This window comes from Crinia signifera, chromosome 2 (genome assembly GCF_055691185.1).
Source record: "Crinia signifera chromosome 2, ASM5569118v1, whole genome shotgun sequence".
Lineage (NCBI taxonomy): Eukaryota > Metazoa > Chordata > Amphibia > Anura > Myobatrachidae > Crinia > Crinia signifera.
Genome location: NC_139218.1, coordinates 320843204 through 320865129, shown reverse-complemented (window position 1 = coordinate 320865129; position 21926 = coordinate 320843204). Strand labels below are relative to the sequence as shown.

At 43.9% G+C, this 21926-nt stretch overlaps 1 protein-coding gene across 1 annotated transcript in view; it reads right to left on the bottom strand.

Annotated features, from left to right (window-relative positions):
- Nucleotides 1-21926, bottom strand: part of RNF41 (ring finger protein 41) — a 62511-nt gene that overhangs the window by 13383 nt on the left and 27202 nt on the right. The window contains exon 2 of the mRNA XM_083169158.1: nt 5614-5724. Within this exon, the coding sequence (XP_083025284.1) occupies nt 5614-5703 (90 nt within the window). The 5' untranslated portion in view covers nt 5704-5724. The remainder of the gene's footprint in view (nt 1-5613; nt 5725-21926) is intronic.

The window sequence follows — 21926 nt, the reverse complement described above, 5'->3', positions numbered from 1 at the left end:
GCACAGTGTGTACCTTAGTGCGCGCTGTAACACGTGTTACAGGTACCAGCCACACATACGGACGCTATTGAATGCTGCTTTATTCACAGCGGCTTTTAGTATGTGCTACAACACATTTATATTATATACACAATTAGCCAATAGTACGATATCCAATTGCACAGAGTGTACCTTAGTGCGTGCTGTGACACGCGCTACAGGTACCAGCTGCACTTACAAGTCACCCTTGCAAGTTGGGCTATATGTTACAAATAATTATTGCTGATGCTATTGCTGATAAGGTGTCAGCCAGGTTGGGATGCAGTTAAAATCCCGGCGGTCGGGATCCCGGCGTTCAGAATCCCGACGCCGGAATCCCGACCGCCGAAATGCCGACACATTCTCCCTCCTGGGGTGTCCACGACACCCCTGGAGGGAGAAAATTAGTGTGCCGAGCGTATCGAGGCACCGGGCCCGCTGCGTGGCGAGCGCAGCGAGCCCGCAAGGGGGGGGCCGATCCACGTCCCCCCCTTGTCGGCATTTCGGCTGTCGGGATTCCGGCGTCGGGATTCTGAACGCCGGGATCCCGACCGCCGGGATTCAATACTGAATCCAGCCAGGTTATGTTATGTGTCTCTTACTACATAGGTTAAAGTCGCTATCAAATGGATGTAACTTTATTCACAGCAGCTTTTAGTATGGAATTAATTCCGACTGCACCAATCAGTCAAATATTCTGTGGATATCGTGTGTTTTATAAAGGATCCTATGTACCTTAGCAAAATATATGTGTTTTATAACAGAGGACGCTTACATTTTACTGTAATTATTTGACAATTTTGCGGCTTGACACAGTATAAGCGGCATTCAGACGGGTTAATAATGTACCCTATCAATTGTCTTCGGGCGTCGTGTTGACTGGTAACGTTCTGAGGCAAAGTGATATCAAAATTTCATGTTATCAAAACGTTCTCATATACAATACAGTGCATTAATTGTTAAAATCAAAGAAAGAAAAAGGGACAGCATTACTCCCTATATAGCGGAGTGTGCTGTCTGCCAATGCGCATTTCGCGTCAGCTTCATCTTGGGCCTCATATTTCGCTGGCTTTCAGCAATCTTAAAAAAATTGACAATAAAAGTTACGTTTTAAGTGAAAATTATTTGACGGTGGATACTCTCTATAGCAGGCTTTCCCAACCACGGTCCTCAAGGCACACCAACAGTGCAGGTTTTAGTGATATTCAGGCTTCAGCACAGATGGTTTAATCAGAATCACTCAGGTACTAATTAAGTCACCTGTGCTCAAGCCTGGATATCTACAAAACCTGCACTGTTGGTGTGCCTTGAGGACCGTGGTTGGGAAAGCCTGCTCTATAGGATAAAAAAAACAATATATTAGTCCAGTGCGTGCCCCGAATTGGGAATACTACTACTTTTTTGTAAAAAGAAGAATTTCCAACCCTACCAGCTAGAGCAGGGCTGGGCAATTGCTGCCCTCCAGATGTGTATGAACTATATATCCCAGGATGCTTGCAATAGTTTTGCTATGTGGCCATGCTGAAACTGATGCAAGGCATGCTGGGATGTGTAGTTCATCAACATCTGGAGGGCCGCAATTGCCCAGCCCTGAGCTAGAGACTAATAAGACTAATATAAAATGCACCTCACACAAGACTTTTGCCTAGAAGTATACTAAGAAAACACTGTACAACCTATCTATTCATAATTTTGTACTACATTTGCAGTCCCTCTCCCCTTAATTACTCCCATATTCTATTATACTACAAGCTGCCAATATGAAGAGGGAATAGCCAAGGGGAATTGGCATATACAGCAAAAGACAGCCAACATGTTCCCAGAAAATCCCAAATCACACAAGGAATGTGTTTCAACTAGGCTGCAGAACAGAAAGGTTTGTTACAGTGCACCCGGAAAATATTCACAGGGCTTCACTGTTTCCACATTTTGTTATGTTGTTACAGCCTTATTCCAAAATGGAATAAATCCATTTATTCACTAAAAAATTTTACACACAAAATACCCCATAATGACTTTTTTTCACGTTAACAAATTTTTGCTAATTTATTAAAAATACAAAACTAATAAAATTGATTGTTCAATAAAAACGATTGATGATGATAAAAAAAAAACCTAAGAAATGACATGGAAACAAGTATTCACAGTCTTTACCATGAAGCTCAAAATTGAGTTTCCACTGATCATCTATGAGGAGATGTTCCCACAGCTTTGAGTCCACCTGCGGTAAATTCAGTTGATTTGACACGATTTGCAAAGGTACACATCTGCCTACAGATGGAGCATCTGTCGCTCAGCTCCGGCGCTCCACCTGACCGGCGAGGCGCTCCGTTGTAAGGGGATGTACGCGCGTCCCCTTCCAGCAGATGGCGGGGGCTGGCGAATCCACCGCCAGCCCCTGCCTGAATGACAGGCGGTGCATATGTATATAAAAAAAAAAGGTCCCACATTTGACAGCACAAAGCATGAAGCCAAAGGAATTGCCTGTAGACCTCCAAGACAGGGTTGTCTCGAGGCACAAATATGAGGAAGGGTAAAGAAAAATATCTGCGGCCTCCATCATCAAGAGGCTTGGAAGGACTCTTCCTAGAGCTTTCCGGCCATCTAAACTGAGCACTGAGGAGAAGGGCCCTAGTCAGGGAGGTGATCAAGAACCTCTTGGACACTCTGTCAGAGCTACAGCATTGCTCTGTTGGGAGAGAAAGACCTTCTAGAAGGACAACCATCTCTCAAGCCTGTATGTAGAGTGGAGCCAACCCTTAAGGCCCATACACACTGAGCGACTTTGGAGCTGAAAGTCGCTCAAAACAGCATGTTTGAGCGGCTTTCAGCTCAAACTCGCCCAGTGTGTATGCCCCAGCAATGAGCGCTGCTGTGCGCTCCCGCATCATCACAGAGAAAGCCATTCATCTGCTGGTAATACCAGCAGATGAGCAGCTTTGCATAGCTCTGCGCTATGCAAAGACGTCCGCCCACCACTGTTGGCGCCAGGCAGGGGGAAAGCGGCTCAGTGTGTATGCACCGAATGGCTTTTCCCCCCAGCGATGAAAACGATCATCGCTGTCCATACACGCTGAGCAAAATCACCCAATGTGTATGGACCTTACGTTTAAAAAATAAATAAATAAAAAGCACATGGCAGCCCACCTGGAGTTTGGCAAAATGCACCTGAAGGACTTTCAGACCATGAGAAACAAAATTCTGTGGTCTGATGAGACAAAGGGCAGTATTCAATGCTCTGGATTGACCATTTTTTTCTGCTAATCTGGCTGTTTTCACTCTCTGCGGTGAATCTTTTCACTGAAAATCTGATTCACCCTATTCAATGTTCACTGTTTGCCGAAAGCGAACAGTGAATGCTGGCCAGTTCTCCGTTTCATGCTCGCTGCAATTCGCTGGTGTATTTCAATGGGGTTTTCACTGATTCGCCAAGAGCGTATTCAATGCTAGAATGGAGAACTGCTTTCACCATGATTTTTGCCGTGATTCACCGTTTTGCATTCGCCATCTTTTTAAAGGTGAATTGGAATGTGTTCTTTTAAAGTAAAGGGTTTTTTTTTGGGGTGTAAAGTAAGGTACTTGTGTATTATCTGGGCGCCCGATTTTTTCATCGCATGCCACTACTTAAGGCATGCGATGCGATTTTTCATTGTAAAGACCCAATTTTTAATTGTATAGTCACCCATGGGTGATTTCATACCCCCACTATCCAACTACGCATGGAGTTGAATTTATATAGTGTGGCGAGCGGCCGCTGATTACTTTACATGTATTCTGCGCTCGCCACACTATATAAATTCAACTCCATGTGTAGTTGGATAGTGGGGGTATGAAATCACCCATGGGTGACTATACAATTAAAAATTGGGTCTTTACAATGAAAAATCGCATTGCATGAATTGTATGCCACTATATTGCATGCGATGTGATGCGATGCAATACAATGAGAAAAAAAAAAAAATGGGGCGCCCAGATATTACACAAGTACCTTTAATAAAAATAAAAAAAATGTAAACAGATGACGTCACAGGGGGGGTAACCGCTCATTAGATACTCACTGCACTGGGTCCCGCTCATTACATATGCATGAGCGGGACCAGCTCAACGCTCCCTGCAGCTCCCCGCCTGCGCAGTCTCCCGGGGCGGCAGCTTCTGCTGCCTGTTGCCCCGCCAGCCCTCCTTCTACCCCACACAGCATCCGTCGCAGGCAGGAAGGCTTCTATCTCCCTGGCTCCCTGCGGCATTCACCGGGAGGGGGCGGGGGTTGTTGTGTTAAAATTTGCCATCAGGGGCAACGAGCCCCTGACGCATTGAATAGGGAGAGAGGGAGGGCTGGCAGCAAATGCTCCAGTGTTCCGGATGCCGGCGAATGTGCAGCGAATCCTAAACAGGATTCGCTGCAAATAGTGAAAATTTTCATGGAATACTGGCCATAGATATAACTCTTGCCATAGATGTAACCATCAAATAAGAGATATCGTTCAATCTTGTGTAGAACCAGATGGTTTAGAGAGAGTTTCTTTATAGAGGAGATTCAAACTTTAAATAATTAGTGGGTATATTGGTTGTAATGAAGCATGGTTCTGTATTGTGCTGTCGCTCCCTTCTATTTGTTCTGGTCTATGCTGTACTGTTCACATCTGAATTTCATTAAGTATTCAGTTGTATGTGGACTTTTGATGACAATAAAAATATATCATTATTATTATTATTATTATAATAATGTCCTTGAGTGGCCCAGCAAGAGCCCAGACTTGAATACGATTGAACATCTCTGGAGAGATCTGCAAATAGTTGTGCACCGTAGCTTCCCATCCAACTTGATGGAGCTTGAGAGGACTGGGGAAATTGGCCGAAGACAGGTGTGCCAAGCTTGTGGCAACATATTCAAAAAGACTTGAGGCTGTAATTGCTGCCGAATGTGCATCAAAGTATTCAGTATGTCCATGTGATTTTCCTTTTTTATTTTTAATAAATTTTCAAAAATATCCCCAAACCCTTTTTTTTCCACATTGTCATTATGGGGTTTTGCGTGTAGACTTTTGATTGAAAAAATTAAATTTATTCCATTTTGGAATAAGGCTGTAACATAACACAATGTGGAAAAAGTGAAATGCTGTGAATACTTTCTGGATGCACTGTATAAGAATACATAAATAAAACCCAGAAGTCATTATCCACCCAATATATACAGACATTTAATTAATTGGCCCTTTCTTTTCATATTTTCCTGATTTTTTTCCAGGATACATTGTTTTAACAACTAAAATCAACACAATTAACATAAATGGTAATTAGGAACACTTTTAGCCTAGGTCGACAAAATCGTAAAAATTTGACAGATAGTGTAATATAAAAACGTAAGCTAAAATAACTGCATTTATTCTTGGCATTATCATAACATGAAATATTAAACCATTTCTAGACAGACAACAGAGAGCTGAAATACAGGCAGTGGTCATGCAATGACAATATTCTCCCAGACCCCTGCTCATGTTGGCCATGTATCCACAAGAATAACCTCTGAGGAAGGAAATGCATAGTACTTAGCCAATAATACAGCAAGGAAAAAAAATAAACAAATAAATCACATACTTGAACTGGCTCCTCCAAAACCCCACTACAAATGGGGCAGATAAGATCTTCGTCGACATCACCCTGGAAACGTGTTACATCATACCCCATCGCTCATCACAACACTAAACACTGCAAATAGAAGAAAAGTATATATATATTGAATGAAACATCTCACCTTAGTAAAATAAATACACATAATCCCAATGTATCTTTTTTTTTCTCTCTCAAAACAATTGTATATCATGTCATTTTAATTATATTTTGTATTGAAAATATTAGGATGCAATGTTATTGCTATTTTAAGCTGCTCTGTATACTATAATTCTTAACTTATACCAGTGGTAACAAAACTACCACACACACACACACACACACACACACACACACACACACACACACACACACACACACACACACACTCACTAAGGGAAAGTAGAGGGCAGGCAGAAGGGAGATATTTGAAACTGCCAAATTTCCATTTGTGGTCACTCATTGATGTGCTATTGGCTGCTGACATTTTATCTATAATGTAGCATACATGATGGTTACAGCTTTTATTACGTTTAGGCAGAGAATGGAGAGCTATATGCATGAGGTAATTTATTTAGCTGGATCAGTAATTTCCCCCCAGACAGAAATATTGAAGCTATAACTGGTTTGTGATACCTCATGATTGGAGGTGAGCATCTTGTCTAGAGAACCATGGGTGCAATTAAAATGTTGCTGGGAGGCTAAACAAATGGGCATCTATCGGAGCTATTCAACTGTTACTTGGATCACATGCCTAATAGCCACGATAGTATATATACACCGTACCACCTGGGTGGAACGGTATATACAGGCGCTTTGAGGTGAGTTGTTTGGCAAGCTGCTCACACCGTGGGGAGGTCAGCCCCCCCCCCCCCAAAAAAAAAATAGGGAACAAGATAACAGACAAATGGTGGAGCGCTAACACAAAATTACATATAACCAATTGGGTATTACAAATATTTTATTTACTAATATTAGCTAAAAAGGTTGGTACGTTTTTTTTTTAAATAGCAATTGCAATTTACAAATAAAAAAATGTACAGCCTATTGAGGGACAAATATGTATAACAATTGTACAGTAGGGGGTATCTCACTTGTTCCTAGATATGCTCTCCAGAAATAAAGAAGGGCAATCTCCCACAGGTATGCTTTATCCCCTTCTCCAGGCTTAATACATCTGCCCCATACACTGTTCATACTGCTACGTTATGATTGTGGACTTTGGACTCTGAGGTTTTGGTCCAACAAAAATCAGGATCAAGTCCCAAGAAAACTCCAGCAGGTTTATGGACACCCGCCATCCCAGTTTTCCATTCATTTGTGGGAGATTGCCCTACTTTATTTCTGGAGAGCATATCTAGGAACAAGTGAGATACCCCCTACTGTACAATTGTTATACATTTTTGTCCCTCAATAGGCTGTACACTTTTTTATTTGTAAATTGCAATTGCTATTTTTTTAAAAAACATACCAACCTTTTTAGCTATTATTAGTAAATAAAATATTTGTGATACCCAATTGGTTATATGTAATTTTGTGTTAGCGCTCCACCATTTGTCTGTTTTCTTGTTCCCTAATAGCCACGATAGTCCTGTTTTCCTGCAGCCTCCAGAGGGGAGAAAAATAAAAAATAAAAAAAGTTCAGTTTGGGAGCCCAAACAAAAATTAATTTATACAGGTGTTAAGCACAGTAAACACCAGTGGATACCCAAATGGAGAAATCAATTGAATTGCTCTGTGGGGTGCCCATTCATATAGATGCCCAAAACAAAAATTTAATTGTCCTCCATGAGTGATCCAGAAAAATAGGTGATCAAAGAGTGTCACGAGACACCGATATAAGAGGTGTTATGGGGCCTACACACAGGCGATAGCATGGCATTTTCTAACAGATCTGATTTAATTGACTAGATCAATTAGAAAACGCCCCTACATTGCGCTGTGTGTAGGTGCAATAGCAATGGGGGCCCCATGTGCCGATGGGATGCGGTCAATTTCCCGTCGGTCATAATCCCGAAACTTTCTCCCTCCGTGGGTGTCCACGACATCCATAGAGGGAGAACAAATTAGCGCGCCGAGCATACGAGCCACCGGGTCCGCTGCATGGCGAGCCCACAAGGGGTGGGGGGGGGGGGCGATCCACGTCCCCCTCTTGTCGGGATTCCGGCGTCTGTATTTTGACCGCCGGGATTCTATACCGAATCCATGCCGATGTCACCTGGGTATTAAGATCCAGAATGCTGGAGACCATTGGCCCCGACAGATTGCTCAGCACACAACGCTGTGCAGCGCTGAGTGATCTAGCATCACTCAGAAAAATCTCCCCGTGTGTAGGCCCATTACTATTTTACCAAAATATGTTCTACATTTTTACCTTGAGACACGCAAGTTGCTTTGCACAAAACAGACCTATCTAGTCTCACCTTTCAGGCCAAAAGAAAAATCCGCTGTCTGCAGCTGCTCTACCTTATATTTACTTTTCCATGATGTTATTAAAACAAGAAAAACCAGGTTCTATGCCAAATCAAGGATTACAGCTTTCCATGGTCAAGAATGCAACAGGAAGAAACTACCAGCAAAAAAGTTGAACATAATTCACAGTGGCACTAATTTAAAACCAGAAACAATTTACACAGAAAAAGCCCTAAAATGGACAACAGTCATCCATAGTATATAAGGACACTTGGCTTTTCAATGGGGGAAAACTCAAGTAGAAGTGAGGTGATGCAGCTCCCAGAATAAGTGCATGGAGCTCTTCAACTGACTGCAATAAAACTGCCACAAAGGGCCTGATTCTGATAACATCGCTCCCCCGCGTGTTCACACAAGTTAGCAAAGTTTAGCCTCTGCGCATGTGCATACGCTTGTTGCGAGCGGGCACGTGAACTGCATGTTTGCCATCCTGTTCGCACCTAGCAGTCTGGCGGGGGTTGTGGGGAAAGGCCCAACATTTCATGGGTGTAACCATAAAAACACTGTCCCATGCTAATGCAGCCTTGACGCGGGTGGCGGGCACCTGACTTCAGCTGCCCTCCCTCTTCCCATGCAGGGAGAACGCATATCTAAGACACTAGAGAGCATTTAAATTTGCATTCACTTTCCAAATCATTCGATGGTCAGCAAAGGACATCCATTGGCACCCAAGGCTGCGAATGGATGTTTATGTGAGCGAGCTTGGGGGGGGGGCGGCCGTTCCTGCAGGCGGCATTTCATCCGCACGCAATGCGAAATTCACAGCTTTGCGTGTGGACCACTTACTTAAACTTAACTGCAACTAGCCCCTTGGCAGTACAGTAGTTCAAGCAGATTTCTTCACTCACCTCAACAGGGTGCAAGCAGAAGTCTGGTAGTTGCAAGCAATTGAATTGCTCCTGGCATTTATCTGGGGAGCTACGGTCACTTTGCTTCTAAATTAATTCCCCCCGAAAGTCTTTATACATTTTTTTAATTGCTCTTTGAAGAATTTTTTGTTTGCAATAGCAACAGAAGTAGAAATCTACTAACAAATGACAACACATGAATCACATTCTAGAGGTGATGTGTGTTGGAAAGATCCCAGATTCAGCATTACAAATCATTAATGATGCCCACACACTCTGCGATTCTCGGATGCTTTTTGTAACCTTTTATTTCAAAATGTTTTTAAAGTTGTATATTTTGGTTTGTGACGCTCCCGCATAGTTCATATAGCAAGCCAAAAAAAAGTTATGCAGACAGCACTTTTCGTACTAGATCGCATCTAGTTCAGTTCACACGCTATTGTAGTGTATAGTATGCGATTTGAACTAGTTGTGATGGGATCTAGTTACAAAATGCAGCTAGCACATATGGCACCTTTAGAATGATTGCTATGACTTGTGTGTGGTCACATACAGCGGTTCTCTGCAGTTTAGTTATGAACACTTTGCATATATTTGGAGCATACCCATTCAGTGTTGCACAGCCATCAAGGTACTGCATACCTTATACATCCGCATACAGCCACAAATATTAAAGAAACAGAACAACATAAATACCCCATTCAAATTGCAAATACTAGGTCGCACCCAGGATTTGGACACTGGTCTGTACCGAGAGCGACCCGACATTTGCGATGTGAAGCTCCCCATAGTGATCTGGCAATAAGCCGTGTCACTGATGTGCTTGGAGCAGATACTGTCTCCTCCCTATAGTGTGAGCAGGATCCGGGTCGCTGGGCCCAGTTTATCCGTTCACACTGCCCAGCACCTGGGTAAAACCCTTCTTTTAACCAAGGTCGGATTTCCGGGTTGCTGGACCTGGGATTTTCAAAAGGCCCTTTCACACTGCGCAGTGACAACCCATGTAGGACCTGGGTTATTTGTGTGTTGTAAAAGGGGGATTTGATTTTGTAGTAAAGTGTAACAAGCGGATAGCTCTATAGAAAAATAAATAAGCACCACAGACAGGAGTTTTACATTGTATAATTAGTAACTGAGCAGTAGGTTCTCAGCTGCCATTCTAATTTACAGTATAACTAGGTTAATAACATGCAAATTGAATGCAGGAAAGTCTGGATGTAACCCCGAAGCAGTCTCTACATTAAAAAACACATCCAGACTAAGCCATATGTAAAATTCTATTTGCCGTAGCAGAGTTGCTGATGCAGTCAAGGCATAATCAACATTTAGGGGGAAAAATTTAAGATGCTCTATTAAAAGAACAACACAATAAGTCGAGTTTTCGAATAAAAGCCCTGCTACAATTTTCAGTAGAGTATATTAATATAATTAATAATTCATGTAGTGCAAACTGACAGCAAATACAAATTGTACTAGCCTTAAATATACAAAAAAAGAACATTTACAAACAGCAATGTACAGTATGTGTATGAATGCATATAGTGTATATCTACAGAAACAACACAATGGGCTGTGATGAAGTTTACATAGACTTAGTAAATATAATATGCAAAAAACAGCACTATGGAGACATTTAGTTCAATATTAGGACTCAGAGCCCCATGGTACAGAGAGGACTAGAGAATACAAATGACACAAAAATGGTGCATTTGTAATAATTTTTTATGTTAAAAAAGGTGTTGCTCTTTTAGATGGAGAATGAGTGTATCAAGTGTGCCATCATTGGGTTTGTCTTAAGGTGCCCATACATGGTACATTTGCCAGGTGTGATGATGCGCGCGCCCGTGCACATCAACAGCTCAAAAAGTATGTGTTGCATATACTTTTTGTACTAGATTGCATCTCATATGCAATGTGATCTAGTCCAAAATGCATACAATAATTGTACCCTGTATAGGAACCTTTAGAAGTGAATTTTTAGGGTTTGAAAACCTTCCAGTATGAAGATCCTGGTGACTTAGGAAGTTGGCCTCTCAACGGTCCACCCCGAGAATTAACACTGCGTACAGAATGACATTGCGATGTTAGGTCCACCGAAGAAACCGCGAGACCTCTGACATGTCTTGACGGCTGCATGTGCCTCCTGGCCGGTGTACTGTATATACACAACCACTGTCACATTGTCAGATTGGACCCTGACTGGATGATCTCCCAGGCTGTTCTGTACAGCTAGGAGAGTGTTTAGGATAGCCCCCAGTTCCATCTGCTTTGAAGTCGAAGGTACTCAACTACAGCGCCCCAAGCTCAGACTCTCATCCGTGGTCAGGAGAATCCAATCCCACAACGCAAACCGTCTGACCTGGAGTAGATCTGGATTGGGTCCACCATAAGAGAGAAACTCTGGTCCAGGAGGACAGATGCATAAAGAGCAATGGAGGAAGAGATGGGAACCTGACCATTGGGAAAATAGGTCCAGTTGAAATGGTCTGGAGTGAAACTTTGCCAGTTTTAGAGCCGGAATAGCCGATACCACCTTCCATAACAAAATAGATGCACAGATGGATGGACACCCTTGTTGGTATGAGAACCTGTTTGACCAGCTGTCGAATATAGTCAACCTGGTCCTGTGGAAGGAAGGCTCTCATCAATTCTGTGTCCACAATGAGACCCAGGAACTGGATACTTCAGGTTGGGATCAGAGTAAATGTTCACAATCCAGCATTTTATGATAAGCGTATGGTACGATACGAAGGAATGATCCAGGAGGAGTGTACTGAAAGAAGCCTTTATAAGGTCATCCAGGTAAGGTACTGTGGAGATCCCCCTCAATCTCGGTAGTCCAATCACCACCGATAGTACCTTGGTGAAGGCTCCAGGTGTCGAGGACAATCCAAAAGGCAGGGCTCTGAATTGGAAAAAGGTTACCTTGCAAAGTGTAGGTAAATATGGTGATGTTCCCATATGGGAACATGAAGATACAAGTCTTTGATATACAAGGACACCATGTATTCATCTGGCTCTAGAAAAGCTTGACTGAATTATTTGACTCCATCTTAAACTGGTGGTATTGGACATATTTAGTAACGAAGTTCAGTATAGGTCTGGCAGAAGCATCCTGCTTTGAGACCACGAAAAAAAAATAGTTGAACAACCCCCTTTCTTCCCCTTTGGAATACCGCTACCACCACTGGAGAAGTCAGCAGAGAGTGCATTGCCTGCCGTAAAATGATTTTTGTTGTGAAATCGGAAATCCTGTTGTGAAAAACTGATTTGGTAACCGTTGCATAAATACTAGTCAGTATCCCAATATCACTACCTGGAGATGCCATGGATCTATGCCAAAGATGGCGTATTGTTAAAAGGAAAAATCCAGCAAGTGGGCACTTATTTGTTGTGCTCCCAGGTGTGTGAAAGGAGACCGTCATGCCACAGGTTTTTGAGGGGGCTTGGCCTCTTGGCAATGCGCTGCAGCCTGTGGACGCGGCCTCTGCCACCTCTAGAGTGTACGAAACCTCTTCTGCCTTGAAAGGACTGCTGAGGCTGAAATTATTGAAAAGAAGGTCCAGTATACTGCCTTCTAGCTAAGGAGGCCGTCAATAGTAAGAAAGCAGATTGTTGGAGTTATCCATTTATCCAGCTCAGGGCCGAAGATTTCACCGGTAAATGGAAGCGTTTCCACAGACCTTTTCGATTCTGTGTCAGCACCTGCTACTGGCTACATCATTTTCTTAGACAAACATGAAATGGAAGTGTCCACAGGTAGTTTCATTACCCATTTAGATGCCATGGATAGGTCAAATGAATACTGTGACCCAAACAGACGATGAACCACAAAATGGTTATCTTGATGCTTCCAAGCAGACGCAAACTGGTCCGGATTTGGAAAAGGGAATACCACAGCTGGTTTAGGTTGCTTTTCAAACAAATCAAATTCCTGCGGTTCCGAAACTTTGTCCTCTGGTAAATTCAAAACCTGCCTAACGGCAAGGATAAGGTCTTTAACCCCTAAGAAACCTGGTTCGGAGTCTAGAGGATTTTCTTCCTGGAACCTCCTTCCTTCTTGTCCTAAGGAGGCAGGTCTTCCACATCTGATTCAACAGAATGTAAAAGCATCATCAAAAGTCTGTTGGTTCTTTACGAGGATTCTAAGGTAGACTTAGGAGGAAGTCCCATAGACACAATCAAATTCTCTACGGACCTAGGCAGGCCCTATGCCCATGCAGGTTCAGATCTGTGGGCCCTGGCTAATTCTGAGAATAAAGTTGACATTGCCCCAACCAAAAGTGAAGCCAAAGGTGGGGTAGCGGATGGCTCCCCAGACCCTGTGAGATCAGGGTTGGATCAAGTGTCCCAAGTGGGTCTTGCCGTCAGGGTGTTGAGTACATTTAGTACCGCAGCCTAAACAAGTAAACTGCTTCTGAGAAGACTTCATAGTGGACTTGCCGGTTATTGTTCCACACACACAGTACATTGGAAAGACTTAAACAGGTGACAGAGAGAGACCAGAGGGTGTTATAATAGCAGAGGAGAAAAGCCAACAAGCCCCTGATAACAGTAAAGGAACCTACTACCAACCAACTCACATCCCTAAGCACTCACTGTTCTTGTAGCAGGAATATGGGATGCAGGTTAGGAGCAGGCACTGGTAGCACTGTGTCTGCAGTGCAGCTCTGGTCTGTCCCAAACTGCAGCCTGTTCTCAGCCTGTGTAGAAGAGAAACCATGAAGCTGCTGTAAGAAACTAGACTATTCTGGCTTTAAAAAGATGAGCCAGAGCCCAGGCTTATGAAGTTCAACCTCTGTACCCTCCACCTCCCCCCTTCCATCCACGGATAACCCCTCAGGCACCCCCTTTACAGTAAATTGAACAAGAAAGCTGCAGAAAGATCTCTGTTTCTCTGAGCTTGAGGCCGCAGCACAGTGAGAAGGGCAGGAGGGGATGCACCCGGCAGGGAGAGTTTCTGCGTCTCTGGCCACCAGAAGAGTGCTGCCGCCTTTCCAGCTGTTAAGAAGGATGTGGAATAGCATGGCCCGGCAGGGAGCACCAGCCGCTGGGAGTGTGGAGCTGCCAGTGGCTGGTGGCAGCTCCACCAGCCGCTGAGGAGATTGAAATGGGAGAGAGGGAGGGAAAGCGGGTGACAAGCCGCAGCATCAATCCCTGCAGAAGTAGGTGTACTCACAGATAGGAGGCTTCTGTATTGGAGTGCAGGAGGCAACCATAGAGAAACTTGCAGTGTCAAGTGTATGCGAGTAGGACGGTAAAACAGCCCCCTTGGGGGCCTCTCCGCAGGTACCGTAAGAGTCAGGGCAAGGACTTTTAGGTGTAAGTCCTCACCACCATCAAGAGAGTACAAATAAAAAAGCTACTGGAAAGCTGGAGCCAGGTCCAGCATGACCAGCTCCATAGGGAACATTTTTTGAACTGGGGCTGATGGGTAGTAGAGGGGGAGTGGCCCCACACTTAAATTTAGAAGTGCCCAGCTCCCACTATGCTGGATGAAAGAGAAATACAATTTCTGCTTCCATCCAAACCAGTGCTGGACAAACCAGTCCTTAAGATCTACCAACGGTCCACATTTTCCAAATCACCTACCCGGGGAACAACTGCAGTCATTGCTATCACATTTAAAACATGCTGCATTCATTCATACTTAAGATCCACAGGTTGTCTGAAAAACATGAACTGTTAGTAGATCTTGAGGACAGGTTTGGCCACCCCTGATCTAAACTTATAGTTTGAAGGGACATGGTACTAATATATATCTTTCTATCTATACTGTATATCTCTATATCTAAATAGTCCGTTTGTGTGTCTCCGAAACCCTGCCATCTGTTGGCAGCGAGTGAAACTACATCTCTTTCTCTCACACACATGCACAAACACAGAGGCAATCAAAAGTTAGACTAGCTTTCGAACGATTTGCTTCACTAGTAAGATTTATCTTGAGGAGGCGGGGCCACGGCTAGGAGGACGTAAGGTGCGTGTGGTAGCAGCTCCCCCCCCGGCATCTCCTATCTCCCATGTAGGAGCCGACTGACCTGCGAAAATTCCCCCGCAAATTGCAGCAATTATCCGGCGGCGCGGAGTCCCGATAGCAGGACAGTAACAGCAGCGGCCAGGCGCCATTGCAAGCCCGCCGCGTGCAACAGAGGTAGCGGGAATTTGGAGGTGTGCTGTGTCCCGGCGGCAGCGTGTGCGTCACCCGGCAGCAGCAGTGGTGTGTACCTGGCGGTGTGGAGGCTGGGTCCCGACGGAGGATAGAGGCAGCGGCGGTCAGGGACCGTATCATACTGCCGCGTACGTCACTCAACAGCAGCGGCAGCAAGAACCCGGCAGCGTGCTGTGTCCTGACAGCAAGACAGCAGTGTGAGGCACCCAAGGCTGCAGTTTGTGGCGACTGCAGGTCGGCAGTGGTTCCAGGACAGCGTGAGTGCACCGACAGCACCTAGAAGGCCCAAAGTACCAGAGTGCTGGGCTATAATTGTAAAAATATAAGTGTGGACCTTGCGGCTGGTGGAACAGAGGCGGTGCAGGACGCAATTGTATACCCAGCAGATCCGTACTGAATATGCAGCAGGGGTATGTACTGTTTTCCTCCTACTAAAACTTTGAGTGTACAAAGGGGCAGGCACATATAGTGCAAACCAGTGCCCAGGAGGGAATAATAAACAAAATATCGTACAGCAGTACAGGTCCTGCTCTCCCCACTGGGTCAGGTGGATGAGTAAGCAGGCAGGTGCGGTGACAGTGTACATCGGGACTACAGCTCATATACCCTTTGTGATATATTTTTGAAAATTATAAATTGTCATAATCTGCAAAGAGGCATACAGCCAGAGTGCACCATGCCTAAGTCGGCAGCAGCAACACGCCTGGAAAAGTATGCTCGTTCCCAAGCGGGTAATACGTTTCAAACTGTCCTTACAACCCCCCAAAACACCCCAGCAAAAGGGACAAACCCCGCTGCTATTCCAGACTCTACCCTCCAGCAAATACTGGATGCAATTAGCAATAGTGAAACACGGCTTTCAGATAAAATCAATGACCTTCAGGCGGATGTTGGCCAGAGTAAACAAGACGTAAAAGCAGTAAAAGACAGGATGAAGGAGGCAGAAAGTCGTGTCTCAAATCTTAAGGACTCTAATAATAAAATGTTACGGTCAATGGAGGATATGGCGGGACAGGTCCGGGAGATTAAGTCCAAATTATCTGAGGTGGAAGGTAGATTACGCCGGAATAATGTGAGAATGGTGGGGCTACCAGAGAGATTGGAGGGGAACGAAGTTTCAAACTTCATTGAGCAATTGTTGCTTGCTAATTACACCTCTGCACCCTTCTCAGGGCAATTTGCTGTCGAAAGGGCCCATAGAGTCCCAGCAAAACCGTATCCACCCGGGGGTCCACCCCGAACCCTGATATTTAAGATGCTCAACTTCCAGGACCGCGATATAATTCTGAGACTATCTCGTACAAAAGGTCCCTTGGAATATAAAGGGTCCAAACTGTCGGTCTTTCTGGATTTCTCTCTGGACGTTCAAAAAAGTAGGGTTAAATTCTCAGAAGTAAAAAAGCGGCCGAGAGATCTTGATATAAAATATTATATGATGTTTCCGGCAAAACTGGAGATTATTGTTGATGATGTATCAGTATTTTTTCATTCTCCCAGAGAAGTCGGGGAATGGTTGGATAAAAGGGCTCCAGATAAAAACCAGTTAGCTCCTTAGAAGCATTAAGTATAAAGATAGAAAATGGAGTATGTCGGGGGGGGGGGGGGGGGGGCTGGTAAACTGCCACTTCAAGAAAGCGTGGTCTTGGGGTAAAGCCTTCAGTGTTTTTGTGTCTTTTTCCTGAGAGGTTTTTTTCTCTTGAAATTTTTTTTTTGGGATTCATAGGTATGCCTAGGGAGGTTTGGTATACAGGGTGGGGGGTGTATGTATTTTTTTTTTGTATCACATGTGATTATTGTATTTTTTTTGTATGTGTGTTTTGCGGTAACTATGTATGTTGGACAGTGATGCACCCAGAACTAATTGGAGCCAGATGTGGGCATTGTCGGGAGCATGGTATGTGGCTAAATGCCTTTTGTTTTTGTTTTTTCTCCTCATTTTCCATTGTTGTACTTGTACCTTGAATGGTTCGCATTATAGCCTGGAATGTTAGGGGCATGAATGACAAGGTAAAGCGTTCACTTGTCATGCGGCAGATTAGGCATTATAGAGGGGATGTAGTATGCCTGATGGAAACCCATCTCAGTGGGCTCCAGGCAATTAAAAAGGCCTGGGTAGGCCAAGCATACCATGCTCCCTTCACGTCATCGGCTCGGGGCGTGTCAGTTCTTATTAACAAAACAGTCACTTTTGAATGCAAAAGGATAAAGATAGATCCTGGAGGTTGTTTCGTTTTTTTAGAGTGTACTATGAACATGTTACATTTATGTCTACTGGCCATGTATATACCCCCACCTTTTTCCTTCGACACCTTGGTTAGGGCTGCTGACTTTATTTCACAGTCCCCAGATATCCCTGTAGTGATTATAGGTGATTTTAATAATGTAATTAACCATCGACTAGATAGATGGCATAAAAGCCCGGTCTGTGAAGATAGAAGAAGCAGGAGTAATCAGGGGTTTGGTCAGTTCATAAAAGATATGGGTTTGATAGACCCATGGAGGGATAGAAACCCAGACCTCATTCAATATTCTTGCTTTTCGGCATCTCATGTGGCATTTTCCAGAATAGATCTGGCTCTAGTTTCCAATGGGTTATTGTCTCAAGTATCTGATGTGTCTTATAAAAAACCAGGGGGATTTCGGATCACTCCCCGTTGGTACTAGAACTTAATGAGTTGGTGGCGAAAGGATGTATGTTTTGGAAATTTAATGCCTCATGGCTAGCTAGTATTGGGACGGGGGTAGCTCTGATAGAACAATGGGCCGAATTTTGGGATATCAATAGGGGTTCAGCATCAGGGGCAGTCACTTGGGACGCGTATAAAGCATTTGTACGAGGTACTCTCAAGAAAAGGGTTGGAGAGATTAAAAGAGCCAGCAGGCAGATAATAGTAGAGTTGGAAAATAAAGCCAATATATGTGAAGCCACCTATCTGGAGGTAAAAACAACTGAGGCAAAGGAAGCATGGGACAAGGCCAAGGGGGAATGGTTAGAATATATTAAAACAATAAATATTAAAAGGTATGAAGCAGAGTTAAAAATACATATATGCCAATTCAGATAGACCCGGTAGGTGCTTGGCCTATTTGGCTCAAGCGGAAAAGCCTATAAATACAATATCTAAGATTATCAATAAAAATGGGAAGTTGGTAACTGATGTTGTAGATATAGGGTTAGCGTTTAGAGAGTATTTTTCTGAACTCTATGTGTCCAGATTAAAGTGTAATCAACAACAGATTCAGGAGTTTATAAGCGGGATAAAACTCCCCTCACTTACGATAGAAGACTGCGGTGTGTTAGAAGCCCCTATAACATTAGAAGAGATTCAGAAAGCTATAAAAGTCCTACCAAGTGGCAGGGCTCCAGGATTAGATGGTATTCCTATTGATCTTAATAAGCAGTATGTAGATCACTTTGCCCCCTTGTTGCTCGAATTGTTCCGGTCATGCTTCGAGGCCGGCGTGTGCCCACCCTCTATGATGGAGGCTAAGATTATTCTATTGTTGAAACCAGAAAAGGACCCGGCGGATCTGGGGGCTTATAGGCCAATTTCATTATTGCCAGCAGAGGCCAAAATATTGGCAAAAATACTGGCGACAAGGTTAAATGGTTATTTAGAAAAAATTGTTCACCCTAATCAAACGGGGTTCCTCCCGGGTAAATCAACCTCCATCAACATTAGAAAAGTTTTTAGCCACCTTCAGATAAAAGAAAACAAGACTAGTAACTCAGCAATAATGTCGTTAGACGCTAATAAAGCCTTTGATGCAGTAGAGTGGGCATATTTGTGGGCAGTGCTGCGTGCATTTGGATTTGGTCCCAGGTATATCAGATGGATTCAGCTGCTATACGCAAATCCAACGGCACGTATGTCCGTAAATGGCTGGACATCTGAGGCCTTCCCCCTTTTTAGGGGTACAAGGCAAGGTTGCCCGCTGTCACCAAGCCTATTCTCTTTGGCTATTGAACCATTGGCATGTGCCATAAGGGTTGCCCCTTACTGTCATAGGGCGTGATAATTTAATAAAGATGATTATATTGCCCAAATTTTTGTATGTCCTACAACAGTCACCAGTATTTTTGTCAATCTCTCTTTTTTCAAAGATTAATAGTTTAATAACCACTTTTATATGGAGCAACAAGCGGGCGAAGATCCAGATCAGTACACTGATGAGAAAAAAGGAGCAGGGGGGCACCGCTCTCCCCAACTTCCGGTACTACTATCTGGCCGGACAGCTAATGCAGTTGTGCGACTGGGTAGCGGTGGAAGGGGACAGTGGTTTAGTTAAGCTATTGGTAGCACAAGGAAACTTAAGCTCTACTCCTCTACAACGACTACTGTCGGGTAGTATAACCCAAAATGATCCACCGTTGGTAAGGCAGGCAGTAAAAATCTGGAGGGAAGCAAATAAAATAGTTAAATTTACCGACATAGAGGTAGAACATCCCCTATCAGACTATACATTTCTAAAAGAGCTGAAGGTACTCCAACCGGATAAGAATTGGGGGCAGTACGGGGTAAATTCCATTAGTCAGTTGTATGAACAGGGCATTTTAAAATCATACATGCAATTAGAGTCAGAATTTAATCTTCCTAGACATTTTTTTTAGGTTTTTGCAAATTAGAAGTGCGCTTGAATCTCAATTTAAGAATAATGTGTTATGCTTCTCAGTATCGCCTATAAAAAAAGCTTTGCAAGTGAGTAGTAAGAGTAAAGGGGTGTCGAGGCTATATAATCTGCTGGTAACAGCGAAGTGTGATGATGGGTTGGTAGAGCTTAAAGAAAAATGGTCGACAGATGTGGGGCCTTTGAATGATGAGGAATGGAGCATGGCCATGACCTCTGTCCATTTAACGACAAATTCAATAAGGGTGCATCAAGTGCAGTTGTACTTTCTCCATAGGTCATATATGTCCACCACAAGGCTGGTTAAAATGGGTGCCCGTACCTCATCGATATGTCCTAAATGCAAATGCGAACCTGGTTCCTTTTGGCATCTGGCATGGGGATGTAGAGTTCTTGGAGCATTTTGGGAAAAGGTACAACAAATCTTGATAAGCACGGGTATTCCAGGATCCGTACTGGATTGTAAAAGCTGTGTGTTAAATATTCACATAGGTAATAGAATTAATATACACGATAAAATGTACGTATTTAATCTGTGTGCACTGGCAAAGCTAATGATAGCAAGGACATGGCTATCTAAGGATGGGCCTGATATCGCAGCTTGGATATCACTGGTGAATTTCACAGCAACTCACGAAAGACACATATATGTATGTAGGAAACGATTAAGTAAATACACTAAAATTTGGCACAGATGGCTAACGTCTAGTCACACAAATATAGATGTTAACCCAGGTTAACAGGTTTAAATGATAAAAATATATAGCAACGTTAACACTGTTTGTATTATAAATAATAAAGTATTAAAAATAACATGTATTAAAAATAATACGAGGGGAAAAAAAATAGGATTTTGGGTACCTACCGGTAAATCCTTTTCTCGTAGTCCATATGGGATACTGGGCTTCACTACTATGGGGATTGAGACCTCCGCAGGAGAGACAGGCACATAAAAGAACTTTCAGTGTGGGTGCACTGGCTCCTCCCCTCAATCTCCCTCCACTAGTCAGTTAATGCAAAAACTGTGCCGAAGGAGAGCATGTGAGGAGTATGTGATAATGTATTGTGGTGAGATTCATCCAGCACACCCAAACGAACAAAAAACATAAAAAAGAGGTGAATCCTAACAACTTAAGAGGACACCTGTAACTAGAACAAATCTATAGTCCTATTTATCCTATAGAAAACAAGGCAATAAGCCTAACCATAAAGTAGGTCTGACAGCAGAAAAAGCCGCACTGAGGCGGGCTCCCAGTATCCCATATGGACTACGAGAAAAGGATTTAACGGTAGGTACCCAAAATCCTATTTTCTCTACCGTCCAATGGGATACTGGGCTTCACTACTATGGGGAGGTCCCAAAGCTATCAGAACGGGTGGGAACGTGCGGATTCTGCTGTAGAACCGCATTCCCGAACTGGGAATCCTCCCTGGCCAGGGTGTCAAACTTGTAGAACTTCACAAATGTGTGTTGCCCTGACCAAGTTGCGGCCCTGCATAGCTGCATTGCCGACACCCCTCGAGCAGCCGCCCAAGAGGTACCTACAGACCTGGTTGAATGAGCCTTTACTGAAAAAGGAAGCGACAAACCAGCTGATGCATAAGCCTGCTGGATAGTACATCTTATCCACCTGGCAATGGTACGCGTTGAAGCAGGTAAACCCTTCTTCTGCGCATCATAAAGCACAAACAGGCTGTCCGTCTTACGGATCCTAGCTGTGCGCTTGACATACCCCTTAAGGGTGAGGACCACATCCAAGGTATCTGGTATATCTGGGTGTGTCGCGCTAGAAGGAACCACAATAGGTTGGTTTAGGTGGAACCCTGACACCACCTTTGAAAGGAATTGTGGTCTAGTCCTGAGTTCCGCCCTATCGTTGTGGAACACAAGGTAAGGGCTCCGACAAGATAAGGCCCCGAGCTCGGACACCCTCCTGGCCGAAGCTAGAGCCAGCAAAACAACAGTCTTCCAAGTGAGGTGTCGCAGCTCAGACTCTTCCAACGGAACAAACCGGGCTGATTTCAAGAAAGTAAGAACTACTTCCAAATCCCATGGTGCAGTGGGAGGCACAAAGGGGGGCTGAATCCTCAGCACCCCCTGTAAGAAGGTTTGCACTTCCGGCAAGGCCGCAATCTTTTTCTGAAAAAAACACAGATAGTGCAGAGATTTGGACCTTTAAGGA